A 19,947-nucleotide genomic window follows, 5' to 3' on the forward strand; every position below is an offset into this window, starting at 1 on the left:
TTAAGGAATAATTAATCATTCTTCTCTTAGCAAGCATTCCAAAACTCCTTGTAATTGCTGCCTAGAATCCAGCTGTAATCCTGATGCTCTCTGTTCCATATGGAGATTCAGTTCAGCTCAGTCACTCAGTCGTGTCTGACTCTTGCGACCCCATGAACCACAGCACACCAGGACTCCTTGTCCATTACCAACACTCGGAGTCTACACAAACCCATGTCCATCGAGACGGTGTTGCCATCCTGCCATCTCATCCTCTGTCATCCACTTCTCTTCCTCCCCTCAGTCTTTCCCAGCATCAGGGTCTTTTCACATGAGTCAGCTTTTCACATCAGGTGGCCAAAGTATTGGAGCTTCAGCTTCAGCATCAGTCCCTCCAATGAACACCCAGGACTCATCTACATTAGGATGGACAGGATGGATCTCCTCGCAGTCCAGGGGACTCTCAAGAGTCTTCTCCAACACCACAGTTCAAAAGCATCAATTCTTTTGTGCTCAGCTTTCTTTGTAGCCCAACTCTCACATCCATACATGACCACTGGAAAAACTATAGCTTCCACTAGACGGACCTTTGTTGGCAAAGTAATGTCTCTGCTTTTTAGTATGGCGTCTAGGTTGATCAAAACTCTCCTTCCAAGGAGTAAATGTCTTTTAATTTCATGGCTGCAATCACCATCTGCAGTGATTTGGGAGCCGCAAAAAGTAAAGTCTTCCATTGTTTCCCCATGCATTTCCCATGAAGTGATGGGACCGGATGCCTTGATCTTAGTTTTCTGACTGTTGAGCTTTAAGTCAACTTTTTCACTCTCCTCTTTCACTTTCATCAAGAGGCTCTTTAGTTCTTCTTCACTTTCTGCCATAAGGGTGGTGTCATCTGCATATCAGAGATTATTGATATTTCTCCCTGGAATCTTGATTCCAGCTTGTGCTTGTTCCAGCCCAGCATTTCTCATGATGTACTCTGCATATAAGTTAAAGAAGCAGGGTGACAATATGCAGCCTTGACATACTCCTCTTCCTATTTGGAACCAGTCTGTTGTTGCATGTCCAGTTCTAACTGTTTCTTCCTGACCTGCATACAGGTTTCCCAAGAGGCAGGTCAGGTGGTCTGGTATTCCCATCTCTTTCAGAGTTTTCCACAATTTATTGTGATCCACACAGTCAAAAGCTTTGGCATAGTCAATAAAGCAGAAATAGATGTTTTTCTGGAACTCTCTTGCTTTTTCAATGATCCAACGGATGTTGGCAATTTGATCTCTGATTCCCCTGCTTTTGCTAAAACCAGCTTGAACATCTGGAAGTTCACGGTTCACGTATTGCTGAAGCCTGGCTTGGAGAATTTTGAGCATTACTTTACTAGTGTGTGACAAGAGTGCAAATGTGTGGTAGTTTGAGCATTCTTTGGCATTACCCATTTTGGGGATTGGAATGAAAACTGACCTTTTCCAGCCCTGTGGCCACTGTTGAGTTTTCCAAATTTGCTGACATATTGAGTGCAGCACTTTCATAGCATCATCTTTCAGGATTTGAATTAGCTCAACTGAGATTCCATCACCTCCACTAGCTTTGTCCGTAGTGATGCTTTTTAAAGCCCCCTTTACTTCACATTCCAGATTAAAAATTAATAATAATAACACTCCTAAGTGAAAGGAATTGTTAAAGCCTGCAACTCGGAACCCTTTGCTCAGTCAATTGAAAAAGGCTGCACAAGGGTGACTTGGGTCTGTGTCACAGTGGAACAGACCCAAATGCTGACTCACACAAACTGAATTTGTATTCTGACACATGTTTTTTGGGGGAAGGAATAGGCAGAGCTGAAGAGATGAGAAAGTTAACGCTGCCCTAAACCACAATGTGGAGTTTTCAGCCCTAGATTTGGATTCTCTTAATAGTTATATATCTATTCTTCACTTACATTAGCAATGATTAGCATATTATGACACCAGACCACATTCTTGTAACTGAAACGTTTCCAAGAAAATGTGGGGTAAAGCAGCTGAAGTAGTTGAGTTTCTTGGAAACTGAATTTCCCAATAATGCCTTTTTTTCCCATGTGATTAATTCCCAACTGCGGTATAGTAATCCCTCAGCATCTAAGGAGGATTAGTCCCTAGACCCACCTCAGTTACCGAAATCCAAAGATATTCAGGCTCCATAGTCATCTATCCAGTATGTGGTTCCTCAACTGTGGATTCAGGCAAGCACTAATCTTGCAGTACTGTTTACTTAAAAATATCCACATTTAAGTGGACCTGCATGTTTCTCAAAGGACAATTGCATTCTGCCTGATCACCAAGTCCTTCAAACTGTAATCCAGCTGGACATCATAATTCTTACTGAAGGTAGTAGGAGCCCAGTTTTTTAAAAAGTTATTTTATGACTAGAGATTTTCCCCACATCAAAAGCACTTTAAACTGAATCACCCCGTTCACCTCGCGATGCATCCCTCCCTCATCACTCGCGTCCCTGCTCATAGCAGCGGCAGGGGCTCCGCTGCCTCAGGCGGTCTGCTGGCTCAGACAGCAACGCACTCGCCTGCATTGTGGGAGACCCGGGCTCCATCCCTGGGTGGGGGAGATCCCCAGGAGAAGGAAACGGCAACCCGCTCCAGTATTCTTGCCTGGAAAATTCCATGGATGCAGGAGCTGGTGGGCTACAGTCCACGGGGTCGCAAAGAGTCAGGCACGTCTGAGCGACTTCACTCACTCTACATGCATTACCTTATTTGATGTAATCAAAAATGCACAACCAGGCAATGTAGATAGTATCAATTTCGTTTTTCTGGTAAGAGAACTAAAGTTCAGAGGAATGAAATCACTTACTCAAGAGCAAATAAGGGCCAGTAGCAGTGCCAAATCACAACTTGTACCCAGTTCTATCTGATGACATCAGCCAAGCTATTAATCACATTGCATATATGCTTAAGTTTTTGTTGCTTTAGTCACAAAGTCATGTCTGACTCTTTTGCGACCCCGTGGACTGTAGCCTGCCAGACTCCTCTGCCCTGGGGGTTTCACAGGCAAGAATACTGGAGTGGGTTACCATTTCTTTGTCCAGGACATCTCCCTGACCCAAGAATCAAACCCAGATCTCCTGCATTGGCAGATGGAATCTTGACCACTGAACCAGCAGGGAAGCCTGACCTTCAGTTATCTAGGTATTTTCTGAGCCTTGCACCAATGCCTTCAGAAAATACTGGGGACACTGCTCTGGTACAGTAGGCTGCAAGACAGGGACTGTGACTGATTCCCTAGTGTGCCATCTTTAGATATAAAAAGTCTACAAAGATGAAAAATAAATAACCACCACTTTATTGGATCTTTTCAGTTACTGCCATTTCCTCTAATGCTCAGCCAGATCTGCAAGTGAGTATGCAAGCCCAGTGACTGGAACTGAAACTCCCCAAGGAGTGATCACATCTTCCTTTTATTCTCTTAAAGCTTTCTTGAGAGTCCGTGGATTGCATATGTTACCCAGATGAGCCACATACCAATGAAAGTGAGCAAAGAGGAGAACCAGGACTGGTTCAGCACTCAGGTAATAATGCTGTTCTTGGGAAAGCATCCACCAAAGCATCCTGATTACCATCTGCTTACCTCAAATAATATTTATTAGAGGCTTGCCAGGGGCCAGGCACTGTCAGCTGTTTTGCATGTTGCTACATGTAGCTATGTGCTCGGAGTATTCCCACTTTAAAAATGATAAAATTGAGGTAGAATAAGTTATATAACTTGTGTAAGATCACACAGCTAACTGCTAGAAGCAGATTTTAGTTATTTATTTGGCCACACTGTGTGCATGCAGGGTGTTAGTTCTCCTACCAGGAATCAAACCTGTGTTTAGTACACAGTCTTAACCTGTGGACCAGCGGGAGTTCCCTAGAAGCAGGTTTTAAACCTCGGCAGTTTGATTTCAGAACCTTTGCTCTTCAGTTCAGTTCAGTTCAGTCACTCAGTCGTGTCCAGCTCTCTGCGACCCAATGAACCACAGCACGCCAGGCCTCCCTGTCCATCACCAACTCCCGGAGTTTACCCAAACTCATGTCCGTTGAGTCAGTGATGCCATCCAACCATCTCATTCTCTGTCATCCCCTTCTCCTCCTGCCCTCAATCTTTCCCAGCATCAGGGTCTTTTCCAATGAGTCAACTCTTCGCATCAGATGGCCAAAGTATTGGAGTTTCAACTTCAACATCAGTCCTTCCAATGAACACCCAGGACTGATGTCCTTTAGGATGAACTGGTTGGATCTCCTTGCAGTCCAAGGGACTCTCAAGAGTTTTTGCTCTTAACCAAGTCTTAATAAACTACAGCCAAAGGGCCAGTCTAGCCCAGTGTGTGTTTTTATAGTCTTATTGGAACACAGTCACACTAACACATTACATATTCTCTATGATAGTTTTCATTCTTAAACAGTAGAACTGCATAGCTGTGATGCAAAATAAAAACATTTACTGGGTAGCACTTTACAGGCAAGGTTTACTAAACCTGCCTCAACATGAATCTTTCAATCTTTCAATGAATCTCACACTCCTAGAATAACAGAAGGAAGAACCCTGGAATCCCCCTCATTTCATTGTATAGGTGGTAGGGCCCAGAGAGGAGACTGCCTTCTCTGCAAGCATGCTGTTAACGATTAAAAGATTTGTGACCCATGCGAATACCACTGCCTCCTAAGCCTAATACTGGCTGTGCCATGATTAAGTGGAGAATCCAGGCATCATACTGCTTCCTCCTCCATGCCCATTTCCATATTCAGTGGACGTTCCACACAGTAGTGCTTCTCAATCTTTTTGGTCAAGAAACCACTCTTAAAACTTATTGAGAACATCAAAGAGCTTTCATTTGTGGAAGTTATATCCACTGATACTTACTGTATTTGAAACTGAATCTGAGAGTTTTAAAATATCTATTAATTTTAAAATAACAAGATAAAGCCAATAAAGGTTAACATCAGAGTGATGACATCATCCCATGTTTAATAGCCTCTGGTAAAACCCATGCTATAAGCATGCATGAATGAGAATGAAAAAGGCAAATACTGTCTCAGAAGTATTATGGGGATCATTTTGACCTTGAAGATCCCCTGAAAGTGTCCTAGGGAACCCCAAGGTGCTCTGAAGTACACTTCGAGGAACCATGACTTAGAATAACTGCAAAAATAACATTCAAAATGGCAACAACCCTAACAAGAATTAAATCTTAGAAAGGCACTGAATAAAATCACATTCATAAGCATTCTAAGTAGTCTGGAGAATCCTATGAACTTCTTCTCAGTCTGTCTTTGAATAAAATAAAATACATGAGATTAAAAAGGAAGCTACTTGTATATATTAATAAATGTATTTCTAGGCACAAAACCCTTGATTAAAGCCCTTGTATGCTTTATTCCCCATTTAGAAGTCCTTTAAGTCTATTCTGTGGTAATAACATTCAAACTCCTATAATTTCTACCAGAGTCCTACAATCCCACTTCCATCTGCCAAACTCCTTACTCATAATACCTTAGTCTTCTGATTTTGAGGGCAAATAGTGACTTAGTCCTCTCAAATCCTATTTACTTCTTCATATCTATTGCCTTATCAATACTTCTTAGAAAAATGCCTTATTTCCTTTATAGTTGCAAGGTCCCTGAGACCTGGGACTTATTTCTATCCCTCATGGTTTGTTACACAAAATGTGTACTCAATCAGCACTTGCTGAATGATGGATGAATAACAGAGTAATTAAATCCCTTGTTTGTCATGGGTTCATTTACATCTAATGTAAGCTTTTTCTTTGCAGGTCTTGGCCACCTGTAATGTTGAACAGTCCTTTTTCAACGACTGGTTCACTGGGCACTTGAACTTCCAAATTGAGCACCAGTGAGTAAGAGAAATAGTTCACGATAAAGGGCAAGGGCTGTTACTAGTAACTGCCCTCCATATAGTCCAGAGCGGAGCAGTAGACTCACAATCTTAAGGGAAAAAAATGAACCAGGATTCTCTAAAGGATTAACAACAATGTTAAGGAAAGGAAGAAAGAAATGAAGGGAGTGTCACAACTGCGAGTACATGGAGTGAAATCTTGAAAAAGTATCAGTGACTCAGTTTCCAGAATCCTATGGGCTTAGGAATCTCTTTGCATTTGCTTTGTTGGCAAAACCTAAGAAAAATCAGGACACTTGGGTAACCAACTTGTGTTCAAACTTAACTATGCTATAATTCAAATATTTTCTTATCTGTGTCTTTAGAGCCAAGGTTACAAAATAAATGAAGTGGAGTCCCTGCTGCAATTTCTAAATGGTATCTGGAAATCCTTTACCAATGGGCCAGTTACAGAGAGGAAATGGGTAGTTCACGCCTTGATGCAAGTTAAAACATTGAGAGTCATTTTCTCCAGAGTATCAGGGGAGAGGCTTTGCACATTCTCTTTGTCTAAGCCATGTGAGTCTATGATAGTCAAAGAAGGAACAAGACCTTATTTGTCCAAGGAATTTTTTTCCTTCTATTTGTCATATTAGGGCTTGAAAATTTCAGCAAAAAAATTACTCCTCATAGTTTTGTTAAAGGAGAGGTTTACACCCAAGACTGTCATCTGGCTGACTAATGAAAACTTGGGATTAAAAATCCATCTCTCCTCACTTCTTATTCCTTTCTTGGGACTGTTATCTATTTACCATGACTTAATATACATTCATCTATTCTTGCTAAGGAAGTTAGAAGGACAGAAACTAAGACAGAGATTAGTAGGGGCAAGGTGGGAGATTGAGTATCTCCAGATCTCTGGGTAGTTCTAAATGGTAGAAAGTTCTAAATGGTACACTTTCATTTGATCAGGCCAAAAATCAACAGTTGATGGAGCTAAAACATAGTCTCTTAATTCTTCCTAAACACCTGCCACCCACAAGGCTTGTAGAGGGTTAAGAGCTGACTCATTTGAAAAGACCCTGATGTTGGGAAAGACTGCAGGCAAGAGGAGAAGGGGACCGTAGAGGATGAGATGGTTAGATGGCGTCACCGATTCAATAACATGAGTTTGGGTAAACTCCGGGAGTTGGGGATGGACAGGGAGGCCGGGCGTGCTGCTGTTCATGGGGTCAGAAAGACTCAGACATGACTGAGCGACTGAACTGAACTGAACTGAAGGGATAAGATGAGTCTGCCAGCAAGTCTTTTGACTTCCCAGAACAAAAGTATTGTGCAAGGTCAAGGTTGGGTCTGCGTGGCTGATCCCATTTTATTTTGTTAAAGGGGAAAGGGAGCTTTGGGTTTCTCTTTAGGTCTGAAAAGTTGTATATCTCCTCTGTTTCCCTAGTCTGTTTCCCACAATGCCACGCCATAATTACCACAAGGTGGCACCTCTGGTGAAGTCACTGTGTGCCAAGCATGGACTGCCATATGTGAATAAGCCCATGTTGAAGGCATTTGGAGATACTCTCAGGTAATAACAGTCCCCCAACCCACAGCTCTCATTTCCCTTCACTGCTGGTCCCCAGACTCTTCACTGCTTTATAAATCATTCAGTCAATAGCTATTTATTAAGAAACATTCATGTGCCCAGCATGGACAGGAGGCTCTATAAGGAACAACACCAACACAGAAAATGATAACAGTCATTCCTACCATTTACCTGCTACCTTCTAGGTACTTCTTAGTGAAAATACCTTGGTGCCAAACTTAATTACAAGCTTCTTATAAACCAGGGTTCTGTATTATTTGTCTTTGTATCACCCACAAAGCCTTGACATGCTTTAGAACTTAGCCAGTAGGAGGGACTCTCCATTCATCTGGATCAGGGTTGAAAACTAAGATGCTTACAGGGTCTGGTGGGACAGGCAGGGGTGACTCTTCCTGTAGGTACTGAGAATCCATACTCATCCTAAAGTTTGCACAGTTACCTAGAAAATCCTGTGCCCATCAAATTAACAGCCAAAACCTTGGCTGATTTTTTTTTTTTTTTTCAGATTAGGAAAAGGAAAAACAGTACCTTATTAATATGAATAAAGAAGCCATTAATGCTAGACCTGGTCAGATCTGACCCCGGAACAGTGATCCATCTTCACTTTCTACCACTGCCCTCCTCCTTTCCTGCCCTCCAGATATCTGACCTCACTTCACTTGCTACATAACTCCCTATCCTTTGCCCATGACACATCCTTGGTCACTTTTTCTTCTACCTAGAATAATCTGCCAACCTGACTTCCCCCTCCTGTCACCTTCTCAAGTTCCATTCACTCTCCAAAGCTCACCTGAAAGGTCTTTTCTTCATCTCAGTCCTCCCTTGCCCCCAAGACTAAACCTGTCACATGCTTGCTTCTCTTCATGTCTGACTTTTATCGCAATCATGATTAAATAGCATGTTGGGTAATATGTGTCTCCCAGTGCAGACCAGGAACTCCAGGTGGAGAAGACTCTTATCACTCCCATTCAGTGCTGTGTCACCAGAGCCTAGGAAAATGTTTCACTTTATAAAGTAGGAGAGGTAGGTGGATACAGGACGAGTTGGTTTATAGTCATATGGTTTATCTTACAGAGATTCAGCAGAGCTTTTTCTTTTAATACTGGAGAGAAGGAAAGTGATGCTTTGGAGTACAGAAAAGCATAAAACAAAATATCAGTCTCCTCCTTATAGAAAATGTGAGCTTGCCTTCTAAAACATAAATCAGTGTATTTGACTCCCTCCGCCGGACAAGATAGAAAGAGGTCTTTCAGATATAGCTGAAAATGACAAGGTTGTAAAGTATTAAGTAAAAGAGCAAATGTTCCATGAAGTAGCTCCTTTGACCTGAGTCTCACCTACTCATGATTCTCTCTGCTCCTCTTGCAGGGCCCTGAAGAAGTACGGAGCCCTCTGGAAGGAGGCATACCGCATTCATCCACAAACATAATGCAGATGTGCAGGTGCTAAAGAGAAAACCACAGGCCCCAAAAGTGTCACTTGTGCTAAAGCCCATGATACCAAACCTCTACAATACCTGACATAATTGCAGTTACAGCCTTCCCCAGAAATGTAATCTTAATCAACTAGTCTGGAATTTTGGGGTAGGTGACGTGGTGGTAATTTGTTGTATTTTACTCCTTCTCCATTCCTGCCCCTGGCCCAGAGAAAGAAGATATATATATATATCTGCATGATAAAACCCTTGTAATTCCTCCCTCCCCCCAAAAAAAGAAGGTGTCTGCCCTCAGTATACTTGGCTGATGGCTTCCTTGCCCCTCCTTTCTTCCTATAAAAACCTTCCATTTGCACAACCCCTCATAATTCCCTTCTGCTTACTAACTGGGATATTGCTTGATTCAGAAGTCATTGAATAAAGCCAATGAAATCTTTAAATTTACTCAGTTGAATTTTTGTTTAATAGCTTGTTCAATAAGCTTCCCATAGGAGGACACCAAGGCCTATTACTTTCACAATTTCCCAGATCACTGAGCATGGCGTTAGAATTCAGATGATCAATCCTGTGGATCATGTTGGCCCTCTGCTCACTGGCCACATGAATAAAGATGGCTTAATTGGACAGACTTCCATTTAAGCTAAAGGACTCATGAGAGTTATGTTACAGTCCTACCTGAAATTCTTCAATGGATTCCCATTGCCCTTGGAATAAAGTTGCAATCTGCAACCTGGTGATTGCCAGCAGACTACCAGCACTGGCCTTCCTCCCAGAACCCTCTCCCACCTTGTGCCACTCCCTCCCTCAGCTTCAGGCCCAGGCAGCCAAAGCAGGCACAAGGGAAGAATGTCTGACCTCAAATAACACCCAAAAACTAAGTCTCCATACCACCCCCAGGGAACCAAAGCATCAGGACATGACTGGAACTTGAATGCCTGAATCTTTTTAGAAGTGCAGGGTTCTCCATCCTAGAAGATCCCAGGTTGAAGCTTCAACCATATCCTATCATAAATGGACAAGTTCCAAAGCCCACTAATTGAAACCTGCTCCACCAACATTTCTGCCAACGAATACATCCTCCACAACTCATAATGTTTGACCGAACCCCAGATCAAAGACACAGATTTGAGCCCTTCCCATGTCTCCTTGCCAGTTGGCCTCAAAATAGAACTCTGCTCAAAAGCTGGTGCCATAGTATTGCTTTCTACATGCTTCAAGCAGTGAGCCCTTTGCTTGGTAAAGATTTCAGGGAAGCCTCCCCATTAATTCAAGGCCTCCTTGTGATATACTCTGTAGTAATTACTAGAAATATATTTTTACATCCATTTGTGTGATTCCTTAGTCTTCCACTGTAACCTGCAATATCCATAAGAGTAGAGACCGCCTGACATGATAGAGACACTCAATGAAGACATGCAGAAGGAAGGAAGGCAGGGAGGGAGCTGGAGGGGAGAAATGAAGGAGGGAAAGAAGGAACTGTCAACTACAAATTGGCACTTGACAGCTACCTCTACAAGGAATAAATCAAGTGCTGCTGCAGCTGCTGACATTCAATACCCTCTGAAAGAAATTTAGAGTGGAGAACAAGAATGAGGCACTCTGTGCTCTTGGAAAAACTGGCAGGACAGGTCTTCAGATAGTTAGATATTTTCAGGAGAAAATTTTTTCAGCCCAGTTATTACATCTGTTCATATCCAGAAAAACTCATTAATGGTGAATCTGCTCCTCATGACTGGCAGCAAATATCTGCCAAAATGTGTGCATGACTGCAGGTCCCCTCTTCACTAAAATCATATATGACACTTACCTTATCCCCTAACAAGACACTGAAATGTTTTCAGAGATAAAAGAACAAAACTGTAAGTCAGGCAGCAGTTCCTCTTTGGAGCAGTTTCTCAGAGCTATCAGAAATGCTGTCTCCCAGGCTGGAGTCCTCATTTTGCTCCAACAAAACCTAACTCACAGCTCTCATGTTGCGCCTTTCTTTCTGTCTACAGGAGGAAGGAAGGGAGGGAGGGAGGGAGGATGCAGGAAGAAAAAGCTGTGTGTAAATGTTGCTGTTGTTCAGTAGCTAAGCTGTGTTGAACTCTTTGTGACCCAGTGAACTGCAGCACGGCAGGCTTCTTGGTCCTTCGCTGTCTCCCGGGGTTTGCTCAAACTCATGTCCATTGAGTCAGGGATGCCATCTAACCATCTCATACTCTGTCACCCACTTCTCTTCAGTCTCTCGTAGCATCAGGGTCTTTTCCAATGAGTCGGCTCTTCAAAATAGGTGGCCAAATCCTGAAGTTTCAACTTCAGCATCAGTCCTTCCAGTGTATACTCAGGGTTGATTTCTTTTAGGATTGACTAGTTTAATCTCTATGCTATCCAAGGGACTCTTGAGAGTCTTCTCCATTACAATGGAAAAGCATCAATTCTTTGGAGCTCAGTCTTCTTAATGGTCCAAATCTCACATCTGTACATAACTACTGGAAAAACTAAAGCTTTGACTATACGGACCTTTGTTGACAAAATGCTGTAAATGTAATTCCTTCTAATTAGAGAGTAAGATGAATTTTATCAAACTTGTAAGGAGCATTTCTGTATTCTAACTGAATTATTAAAATTCTTAGCAACAGTTATGAGCATCTCCTAAGCTGTAAATACTGAGTTGCACCCTTCATAAGTATTATTCCATTTAGTCCTCACACAGTTAGAAAGGGCAAGTTTCATAATTAATCTCATTTTATAAATAAAAACATGACACTTAAGGGAGGCCAAGCAACTTGCCTGATGGCACAGGTAAGTTGAGTATAGTCTCAGATGCAGGGATGTCTGATTCTGTAGTCAACATTCATTAACATTCAAGAAACCAAAAGTAAAGGGGAATTAAGTTGCATTACAAGTCATGAGCAGTGGGCACATTTGAACTAATAGTTTCCCAGGAGCTGATGGAATAAGCATTAAAGTAGTTATCATTCCACCTCACTAAGAACAGCCACCTGGGGAGGGGAAGATACAAGAAACATAGGACAGGCACAGCAGCAGCATAGTAAGAATGCCTGTTAGCTAGTCTCTACTCCCCAATCCTTAAAGCGTATTATCCAACTCAGAAGAATTCACTGGGAGAGATTCAAGCAGAGATTTAACCTTTCAGAAGGGACAGACACTGCAAAAAGCATGGAAGAACAGAACAGAGAATTGGATTCGAGATTTTGGGATAACATAGCATGAATTCAACCTGGGAAAAGTTCACTTTCCCTGTGGCTTTTCTCTGATACTCTATTTCCTTGAAAGTCTCCCTCCTTTCGATAAAATCAGGTAGTAAAAAATTGCCTACATTTTCAGTCAGGCATTAGATAAGGGTGACTGATTGAATTAGAAATCAGGAATCTCAGTCCTAATTTCAGCTCCTCAGTACGCTGCTATGAAATTGGCCATGTCTCTCACACATTGCCTCAATCTGTAAAATACGTGGATGCATAATATTACCTGGCTTATTTGCAACATAGCATTGCTGGGACAACCAAATAAAGTAAGGCAATTAGAATACTTTCATAAGCCAGGAACACTCATTCAGATGCTGATTGTTATTAATGTAATGAGGGTTCCTCCCATCCTGGACCATCAAAATCAAGAGCAATTTCAAGGTCAGGCAGATTCACAGGACAGAAAGACACTGAACCATTTTAATGGTGAAGAGGGCACACTTCCTTTGATGAGAGGATTATGAGTCACAAGTCAGACCATGATTTCTCCTATCACAACAGGTAACACCTGGGAGCCACCTTCCACTTCTGACTTTACTCAGTCCCCTGGAACCAGCAGCCAGATCTCAAGCCAGAGGAATAGTGAGCCATGGGCTCTAGTTTCCCAACTTCCAATTAACCATGTGAGTGCACAACGCTCTAGTGGAAATCATACCAAATCTATCATTTGTTGCTTAAACAACACTCTGTAAAGGATTTTCTTGACTATTCTCCTGCTAATCATTGACCTGAAGGACACAAAATATAGATTAAACTTAACTCTACTCAGAGGAGGAGTATAACCAGGTACATTTTTTTTGCACACATTTATTTATGAAAATTTGCATAAAGACAGTTGTGTTGAAAGAATTTACCAGTGAACATCTGTTTAGCTATAATCAAACTTTTGAAGTTACATTTTAGTAAACTTGTTTTATTTTATATATATCCATCTACCTGTCTATATATCCATTAATCTATCCTTTTTACATGCTTCAAAGTAAATTTCCAGGGGCTTATTTTTAAAACTAAACCTCAGATTATGCAAATAACAAAGTTCATTTCTCATCTTCAATAAAGAATTGTGTAGCAGCTTCACCTTTAAGGGAGTTTTATTGGAATTTTGCAACGTGAAGGGAATATAACATGGTTAATATCGTGCAAAATAAATTAATTCAGTACAAACCTTCTTGTGCAAACATTTATCCTTCATTATTTATTGAGCACTTCAGTATTTTTTGAGCACTTATCATGTGTCAGACTCGGACCAGTTAATGTGACCCAGAGACCCAGGAGCCCAGGTTCTTGAAGCTTACAATCTAGTATAAAAATAAATAAATATATATATAAATGGAAGAAAATCCAAAATCATCATATCTGAAGAAAACAAAAGGGTGTTTTGAGAGTGATAAGCAGGGACTAATCAAAATAAGGAGGGTCATGGAAAAGTGACCATAAGAAGAATATGAAAGAGTCTGCAATCAGATTCAAAGGAGCAGTGAAGGAACAGTGGCATCAACCAAGTGCAAAGGCCCTAAGGCAGGAATAAGCTTCTGTTCAAAGAACACAGCAGGAGGCCTGAACGACAGTGGAATAGTGTCCCAGTTTTTCCCTCAATGTTATTTCAACTTCATTTCTTCAGTGTATTTTGCCTTGACTTTTCAGGGGCATTCAAAAAGAATTTTCTAGATAAGCAACAAGGATAAATTATAGAGCACAGGGAATTATAGGCATTTTCTTGTAATAATTTTAGTGGGGTATAAACTGTAAAAATGCTGGAGCATCATGATGTACACCTGAAACTAAAAATAATATTGTGAATCAATGACACTTCAATAAAAAATAATAAAAGTATTTTCTATTATTTGTACAAGCATAGTTTTCTCTGGGAAATTCTCCCAGATTTAACTGACTAGGTAAATCTCCCTTCATGAGCTCTGTGTCCTGTGTGCCTCACTTATACAATTTATATCTGCCTGTGCAACCACTGAAAACTGAAAACTCCATGAGGATAGAGACCACCCTGTATGTTGTTACCATTTTATCACCAGGCCCACTCCAATGTTTGGCATTGACCAGGTATTCAACAATGTTTTAAAGAATAATTAATCATTCTTCTCTTAACAAGCATTCCAAAACTCCTTGTAATTGCTGCCTAGAATCCAGCTGTAATCCTGATGCTCTCTGTTCCATATGGAGATTCAGTTCAGTTCAGTCACTCAGTCGTGTCTGACTCTTGCGACCCCATGAACCACAGCCAACCAGGACTCCTTGTCCATTACCAACACCCGGTTTGTTGGCAAAGTAATGCCTCTGCTTTTTAATATGCTGTCTAGGTTGCTCATAACTTTCTTTTCAAGGAGTAAGCACCTTTTAATATCATGGCTGCAATGACCATCCATAGTGATTTTGGAGCCCAGAAAAATAAAGCCACTACTTACACTGTTTCCCTATCTATTTGCCATGAAGTGATGGGACCGGATGCCGTGATCTTAGTATTCTGAATGCTGAGTTTTAAGCCAACTTTTTCAATCTCCTCTTTCACATTCATCAAGAGGCTTTTTAGTTCCTCTTCACTTTTGCCATAAGGATGGTGTCATCTGCATGTCTGAGGTTATTGATATTTCTCCTGGCGATATTGATTCCAGCTTGTGCTTCCTCCAGCCCAGAGTTTCTCATGATGTACTCTGCATAGAAGTTAAATAAGCAGGGTGACAATATACAGCCTTGACATACTCCTTTTCCTATTTGGAGCCAGTCTGTTGTCCCATGGCCAGTTCTGTTGCTTCCTGACCTGCATACAGGTTTCTCAATTAGTTAAAAAAAAAAAAGTAATAAAGGAAAATTTCCAATCTTAACAACAACAACAAAAGAACATTTCCCAATTCCAGGAGGCGTTCACATCCTCCCAGAGGTTTTGAAAGCTTCTGCTCATGTGTTGAATTAAAACAACTCTTCCTTTCAATGGGGGAGAGCTAATGCATCTGACCCAGCATGATGCCAGTGTAGGCAGTCAGCAGAGAGGGAGCCCAGCCCCTCCTTCCAGGGGTCAGGCCACACCATCCTCTGGGTTGTGATTGGCTCCAGCTCTTGACTAAGGGACATTTAATGATGAATAAGAACGCTGCGAAATGATCAGCCAGCAGAGAGAGAGAAGAGAGAAAGTTAGACTAATCTTCTTGGGTGCAGGGAAAAGGTAGTACGGTCTTCATCAGGACAAAAAAGACTCAGGACAGAGAAGTGAGACACTGGGAAAGATCTCACTGTCAGCTTTGCCAAGAGTCAAGTAGGCTAAAAAGTTTTCTGTGTAGGCTTCTTACTTCATTGAATAAAAGGATAGCGAAAAGATCATTCCGTAGTTCAATCAGGTGAGAATTAGAAATTCCAGGTGTCAAGCCAGAAATTCTAAAAGTATAAAGACAATGACGTTTGAAGAAAAGCCTGAGGGCAATGGGGGCCTTGTAGATGAGAACCAGCTGTACCTAGGTGCGAGGCAACAGGCAAACAGGAAACCAGGAGCAAGTGGGAAAGCCAAGTTCTCTGCAAGGCAGGAGGTAAATGACAAGCGCGGCTTGCCCAGAAAAAGCCTCAACATGTACACCTGGCAGGAGATCCAGAGACACAATCAAGAGACTGGCCAATGGCTGGTGATCAATCGCAAGGTCTACGATGTTACTGGCTGGGCGGACAGGCATCCCGGTGGGCACAAGGTCCTCAGCCACTACGCTGGGGAGGACGCCACGGTAAGGAACTCAAAGTCTGCCCTTTCTCTCTCTCTTCCAGCTTCTGGGTGGCTGGAACCTTGGCCGTCTTTCCAAAAGCATTTCAAGTATGTGTTCAAGCTCCATGATCACTCATCTCCTCCCAAACCATTTTTTCAGGATTCCAATCCCGCAAAAAATTAAAAGCTAATTAAGCCTCAAGGTCTAGCTATTATTTACACTAGTTTTGGGGTGAGCTCAGGTGCTGACAGTAGATACTATGTGTATTTCAGGTTTTGGTTTTTGTTCTTGGCATTATGTTTTTTTGTTTCGTTTTGTTTTGAAATGGAGTCATTGTCTTATAAGAAGAAAGTTACAAATAGGTGAGTAAAATCTGGAAAAATCGTCTTCACTCATGTAGAAATTTCTCAGACTCCTACAACTGGGGTGCGTGAAATAGCAATTCATCTCGAGCATCAAAATGTTGAACGATGTTGAAGGCGTACAGTGACACTGACTTTTAGACTTTGTAGAGTTCTTTTTTGTCGTGTAGTTCATTCAATGTGATACAGGTAATACAACCACTTTTATGGAAGAAGTAACTGAAATCAGAGTGGTTAAGTGACTGACCCAAGTTCACCCAGCCATCAGATCTCAGATTCAAAACACTTATCTTTCTTAACTTTCAGTCTTAACCACTTTCCTTCACTGTTTTTCCTCATAACTCTCCTCCACCAAAATAGCTGAAAAAATAGACTTTCAGTGGATGCCTAAAATACCATACATCATGTGTGTTAAGTCACTTCAGCTGCATCCAACTCTTTGAGACCCTATGGACCACATCCGGCCAGGCACCTCTGTCCTTGGGATTCTCCAGGCATGAATACTAGAGTGTGTTGCCATGCTCTTTTCCAGGGGATCTTCCTGACCCAGGGATTGAACCTGTATCTCTTACCTCTCGAACATTGGCAGGAGTGTTCTTACCATTAGCACCACTTGGGAAGCTCAAAGATACCATAGACACAAATGCATGACCTCATTTAAACCTCATCATCAGGAAAATGAATGGTATTCCCATATTAAAGATGGAAAAAACTAATACTAAAACATGAAAATAATGTGTCTCAGAGCACACAAATAACAGTGACAAACTTTTAAATCAGATAGTTCCTTTTTTACTATAAAGCCTTTACAGCTGATCTTAAAAATAAAATTTCCATTTAATATTGAAGAGGGAGGTTTCTCAATCTTTAAATGCATTTAGAAATCCATTCTAAAATATTCTATAAGAAAGTTGATTTTAGCCCAATTAGGAACTCTTTCACCACATTATAAATATGAAAAAATGCAGAATAAAAGGTGTTAAATAAACTAATTCAAGATCAGAAAATTAGCATATTATAGAGTAGAAATTTGAAGTTTTTTGTTTTTTTTTTTTTTAATGTTACCCTTGTTGTTTTCATGTTAGTATATAATTTTTCCAACTGGCTTCAAAGCATAGGATTAAAAATATTGATTCATGAAGCTCTGCTCTGTGTTACCTGACTGATAAAAACAGAATACAGAAGCACACGACAAGTTTGCAAAGAAGGAAGGATTTTGTTTTTTGAAACTAGCAACATCTTCTTTCCCCAATTCTCCTTTACCCCCAATTTCTCAACTTCTCTGTCTGGTCAGAGTCTTCTACCATCTTCGCATCTTGATTCTGCAGTTAGAGGAATTCCTCTCTGAACAGACCCTTCCACATCCCCACCACTCTGGTCTGATCTGATATTTTTAAAACAAAACTCAACCTTTTCCTCGGAAAGTGTGCATGAGCTTGTAGCCCATGATGGGAGTCTCACATGTGTCAGGAAGACCCTAGGAAGCCAGAGAGCTGAGGACAGAAGAAGCCAAGTGACAGGCATTTGTGCAAGAATCAGGGGAAAGATTAACAAAAATAAAGGGAAAAAATACTTGTTGATGTATGACAGAAAACCACAAAATTCTGTAAAGAAATAATACTTCACTTAAAAAAATAAAGTGGCAAAAAAGAGGAAAAAATACCACAGATCTCATCTCCACAACACAAAGAAAATATGGACAATGCTTTTCTAACACAAGTCACAGAATCAGTTCAGAGGATGTGTTAGAAAAATATGTACCTTCAACCACCTTAAATATAACTGGTAGACGTAGCTTGCAGCAAGCAGCTCAGCTGATGAATTTGTACTTTGCTGGTGAGTTTTATCTCCCAGAAGTCAGAGAAAGACCATGATTCTGCATCCAATTCTAGTCAACAAGGAAGAATTGAACCTTATCGGAAAATACCCACAACACCTCAGGATTTGTGTCTTGAGGATGAACACCCTGAGCATGGTCAGCCATGTGCCCCACACTTTTAGAAGGCAGATCCAGAATGTTCAGAGAAAAGTCTCCAGGGGATGATGGCTACAGAAGAATGGAAGGGTGCCAGGAGAATTGGGACAACCGTGATATTCCATGGCCACTCAGAGTACATGGAGCCTGAGGTGTGGTACATTGGTTATATAAGCCTGGGAAAGTCCCTGAAATGCTCTGGAACTCAGCTTCATCATCTGCATAGTGGGAACGACCTTACCCATCTAACTGGTAAATGAGACAAAAGCTTGTAAAGGGTTTAGCATAATACCAGATGCACCTTTCATTAAACCATAGCTATTGTTATTCATATCACAGCATCCATAGCCTCAGAGATGTGACTCACATTTCCTGTTTACCACCTGCTTAGAAGTCCTGATTGTTTGTTGCCAACTCTTTGGGAGCAGAGGAGTAGGTGGTGGAGAACGGCATGCTCTCTAGGGAAGGAGGGAAGACCATGAAGTCAGAGAACCTGAGGTCAAATGCTGTCTCTCTACAGCCTAAAAAGTGTTTGCAGGCTGTGCCCTGAAAGGCAAATGTGCACCAAATATGATCTCTGTGCACAAGCCCTGGACCATAGCTGCACCTGCCCACAGGGGGGCATCTTTCCTTATTTACATAGAAACTTCGCCAAGCCTCCATCCTTCTCATGAAAAGTATATAATGATACCAAGGTAATCTGTTCCATAGGGTCACTCACTTATTCATTCATTCATGCAGTGAATCATTCTAAAACTTTTTGAGGTGTCCAGTCTGATGATTAAGAGTACAAATTTGGGAATGAAAGAGGTGTGGTTTGTATCTGGGCTCCACCACTTACCAGGAATGTCCTGAGAAGCTTGCTGAAGTTCTTGGAACCTCAGCTCCTTTATCTAGAAAGTGGCATAATGATACTTCTATCTTAGTTCAGTTGTCAAAGTCAGCAGAGATAAAATAAAGGTTTTCTTCTTATACCTGGCACAGATTAAACATTCAAAAATGACATCTATTATTACTTAGGTGTTCTGAGATAAGTTGTCATTTCTTCCAAGGAATTTTTACTAGAGTTATAACTAACTAGTTATAACTAGTACAGTCACTCATTTGTGTCCAACTCTTTGTGATCCCATGGACTGCAGCACAACAGGCCTGCCTGTCCATCACCAGCTCGCAGAGTTTAATTAAACTCATGTCCACTGAGTCCGTGATGCCATTCAACCACCTCATCCTCTGTCATCTTCTTCTCCTCCCACCTACAATCTTTCCTAGCATCAGGATCTTATCAAATGAGTCAGCTCTTTGCATTGGATGGCAAAAGCATTGGAGTTTCAGCTTCAACATTGTCCTTCCAATGAACACCCAGGACCGATCTCCTTTAGGATGGACTGGTTGGATCTCCTTGCAGTCCAAGGAACTCTAAAGAGTCTTCTCCAACACCATATTTCAAAAGCATCAATTCTTCAGCACTCAGCTTTCTTTATAGGCCACCTCTCACATCCATACATGAATACTGGGAAAAAACCATGGCCTTGAGTAGACGGACCTTTGTTGGCAAAGTAACATCTCTGCTTTTTAATATGCTATCTAGGTTGGTCATAACTTTTCTCCCAAGGAGTAAGTGTCTTTTAATTTCATGGCTGCCGTTACCATCTGCAGTGATTTTGGAGCCCCCCAAATAAAGTCTGACACTGTTTCCAATGTTTCTCCATCTATTTGCCATGAACTGATGGGACCAGATGCCATGACCTTCATTTTCTGAATGTTGCACTTTAAGCAACTGTTTCACTCT

At 41.4% G+C, this 19,947-nt stretch overlaps 2 protein-coding genes across 2 annotated transcripts in view; both read left to right on the forward strand.

Annotated features, from left to right (window-relative positions):
- The first annotated feature begins 2,435 nt into the window (after window positions 1-2,435).
- Window positions 2,436-9,017, forward strand: LOC122703219 (fatty acid desaturase 2-like protein FADS2B). Its single transcript, XM_043917330.1, has 5 exons — window positions 2,436-2,539; window positions 3,438-3,534; window positions 5,779-5,858; window positions 7,291-7,416; window positions 8,803-9,017. The coding sequence occupies exons 1-5, from the start codon at window positions 2,436-2,438 to the stop codon at window positions 8,861-8,863; spliced, it is 468 nt and encodes a 155-aa protein (XP_043773265.1). The 3' UTR covers window positions 8,864-9,017.
- A 6,387-nt stretch (window positions 9,018-15,404) lies between these two features.
- Window positions 15,405-19,947, forward strand: part of LOC122700608 (fatty acid desaturase 2-like protein FADS2B) — a 52,374-nt gene continuing 47,831 nt past the window's right edge. The window contains exon 1 of the mRNA XM_043913605.1: window positions 15,405-15,842. Coding sequence (XP_043769540.1) covers window positions 15,522-15,842 — 321 coding nt within the window. The 5' untranslated portion in view covers window positions 15,405-15,521. The remainder of the gene's footprint in view (window positions 15,843-19,947) is intronic.

The sequence above is a fragment of the Cervus elaphus genome, chromosome 1, assembly GCF_910594005.1.
Source record: "Cervus elaphus chromosome 1, mCerEla1.1, whole genome shotgun sequence".
In the NCBI taxonomy this organism is placed as follows: domain Eukaryota; kingdom Metazoa; phylum Chordata; class Mammalia; order Artiodactyla; family Cervidae; genus Cervus; species Cervus elaphus.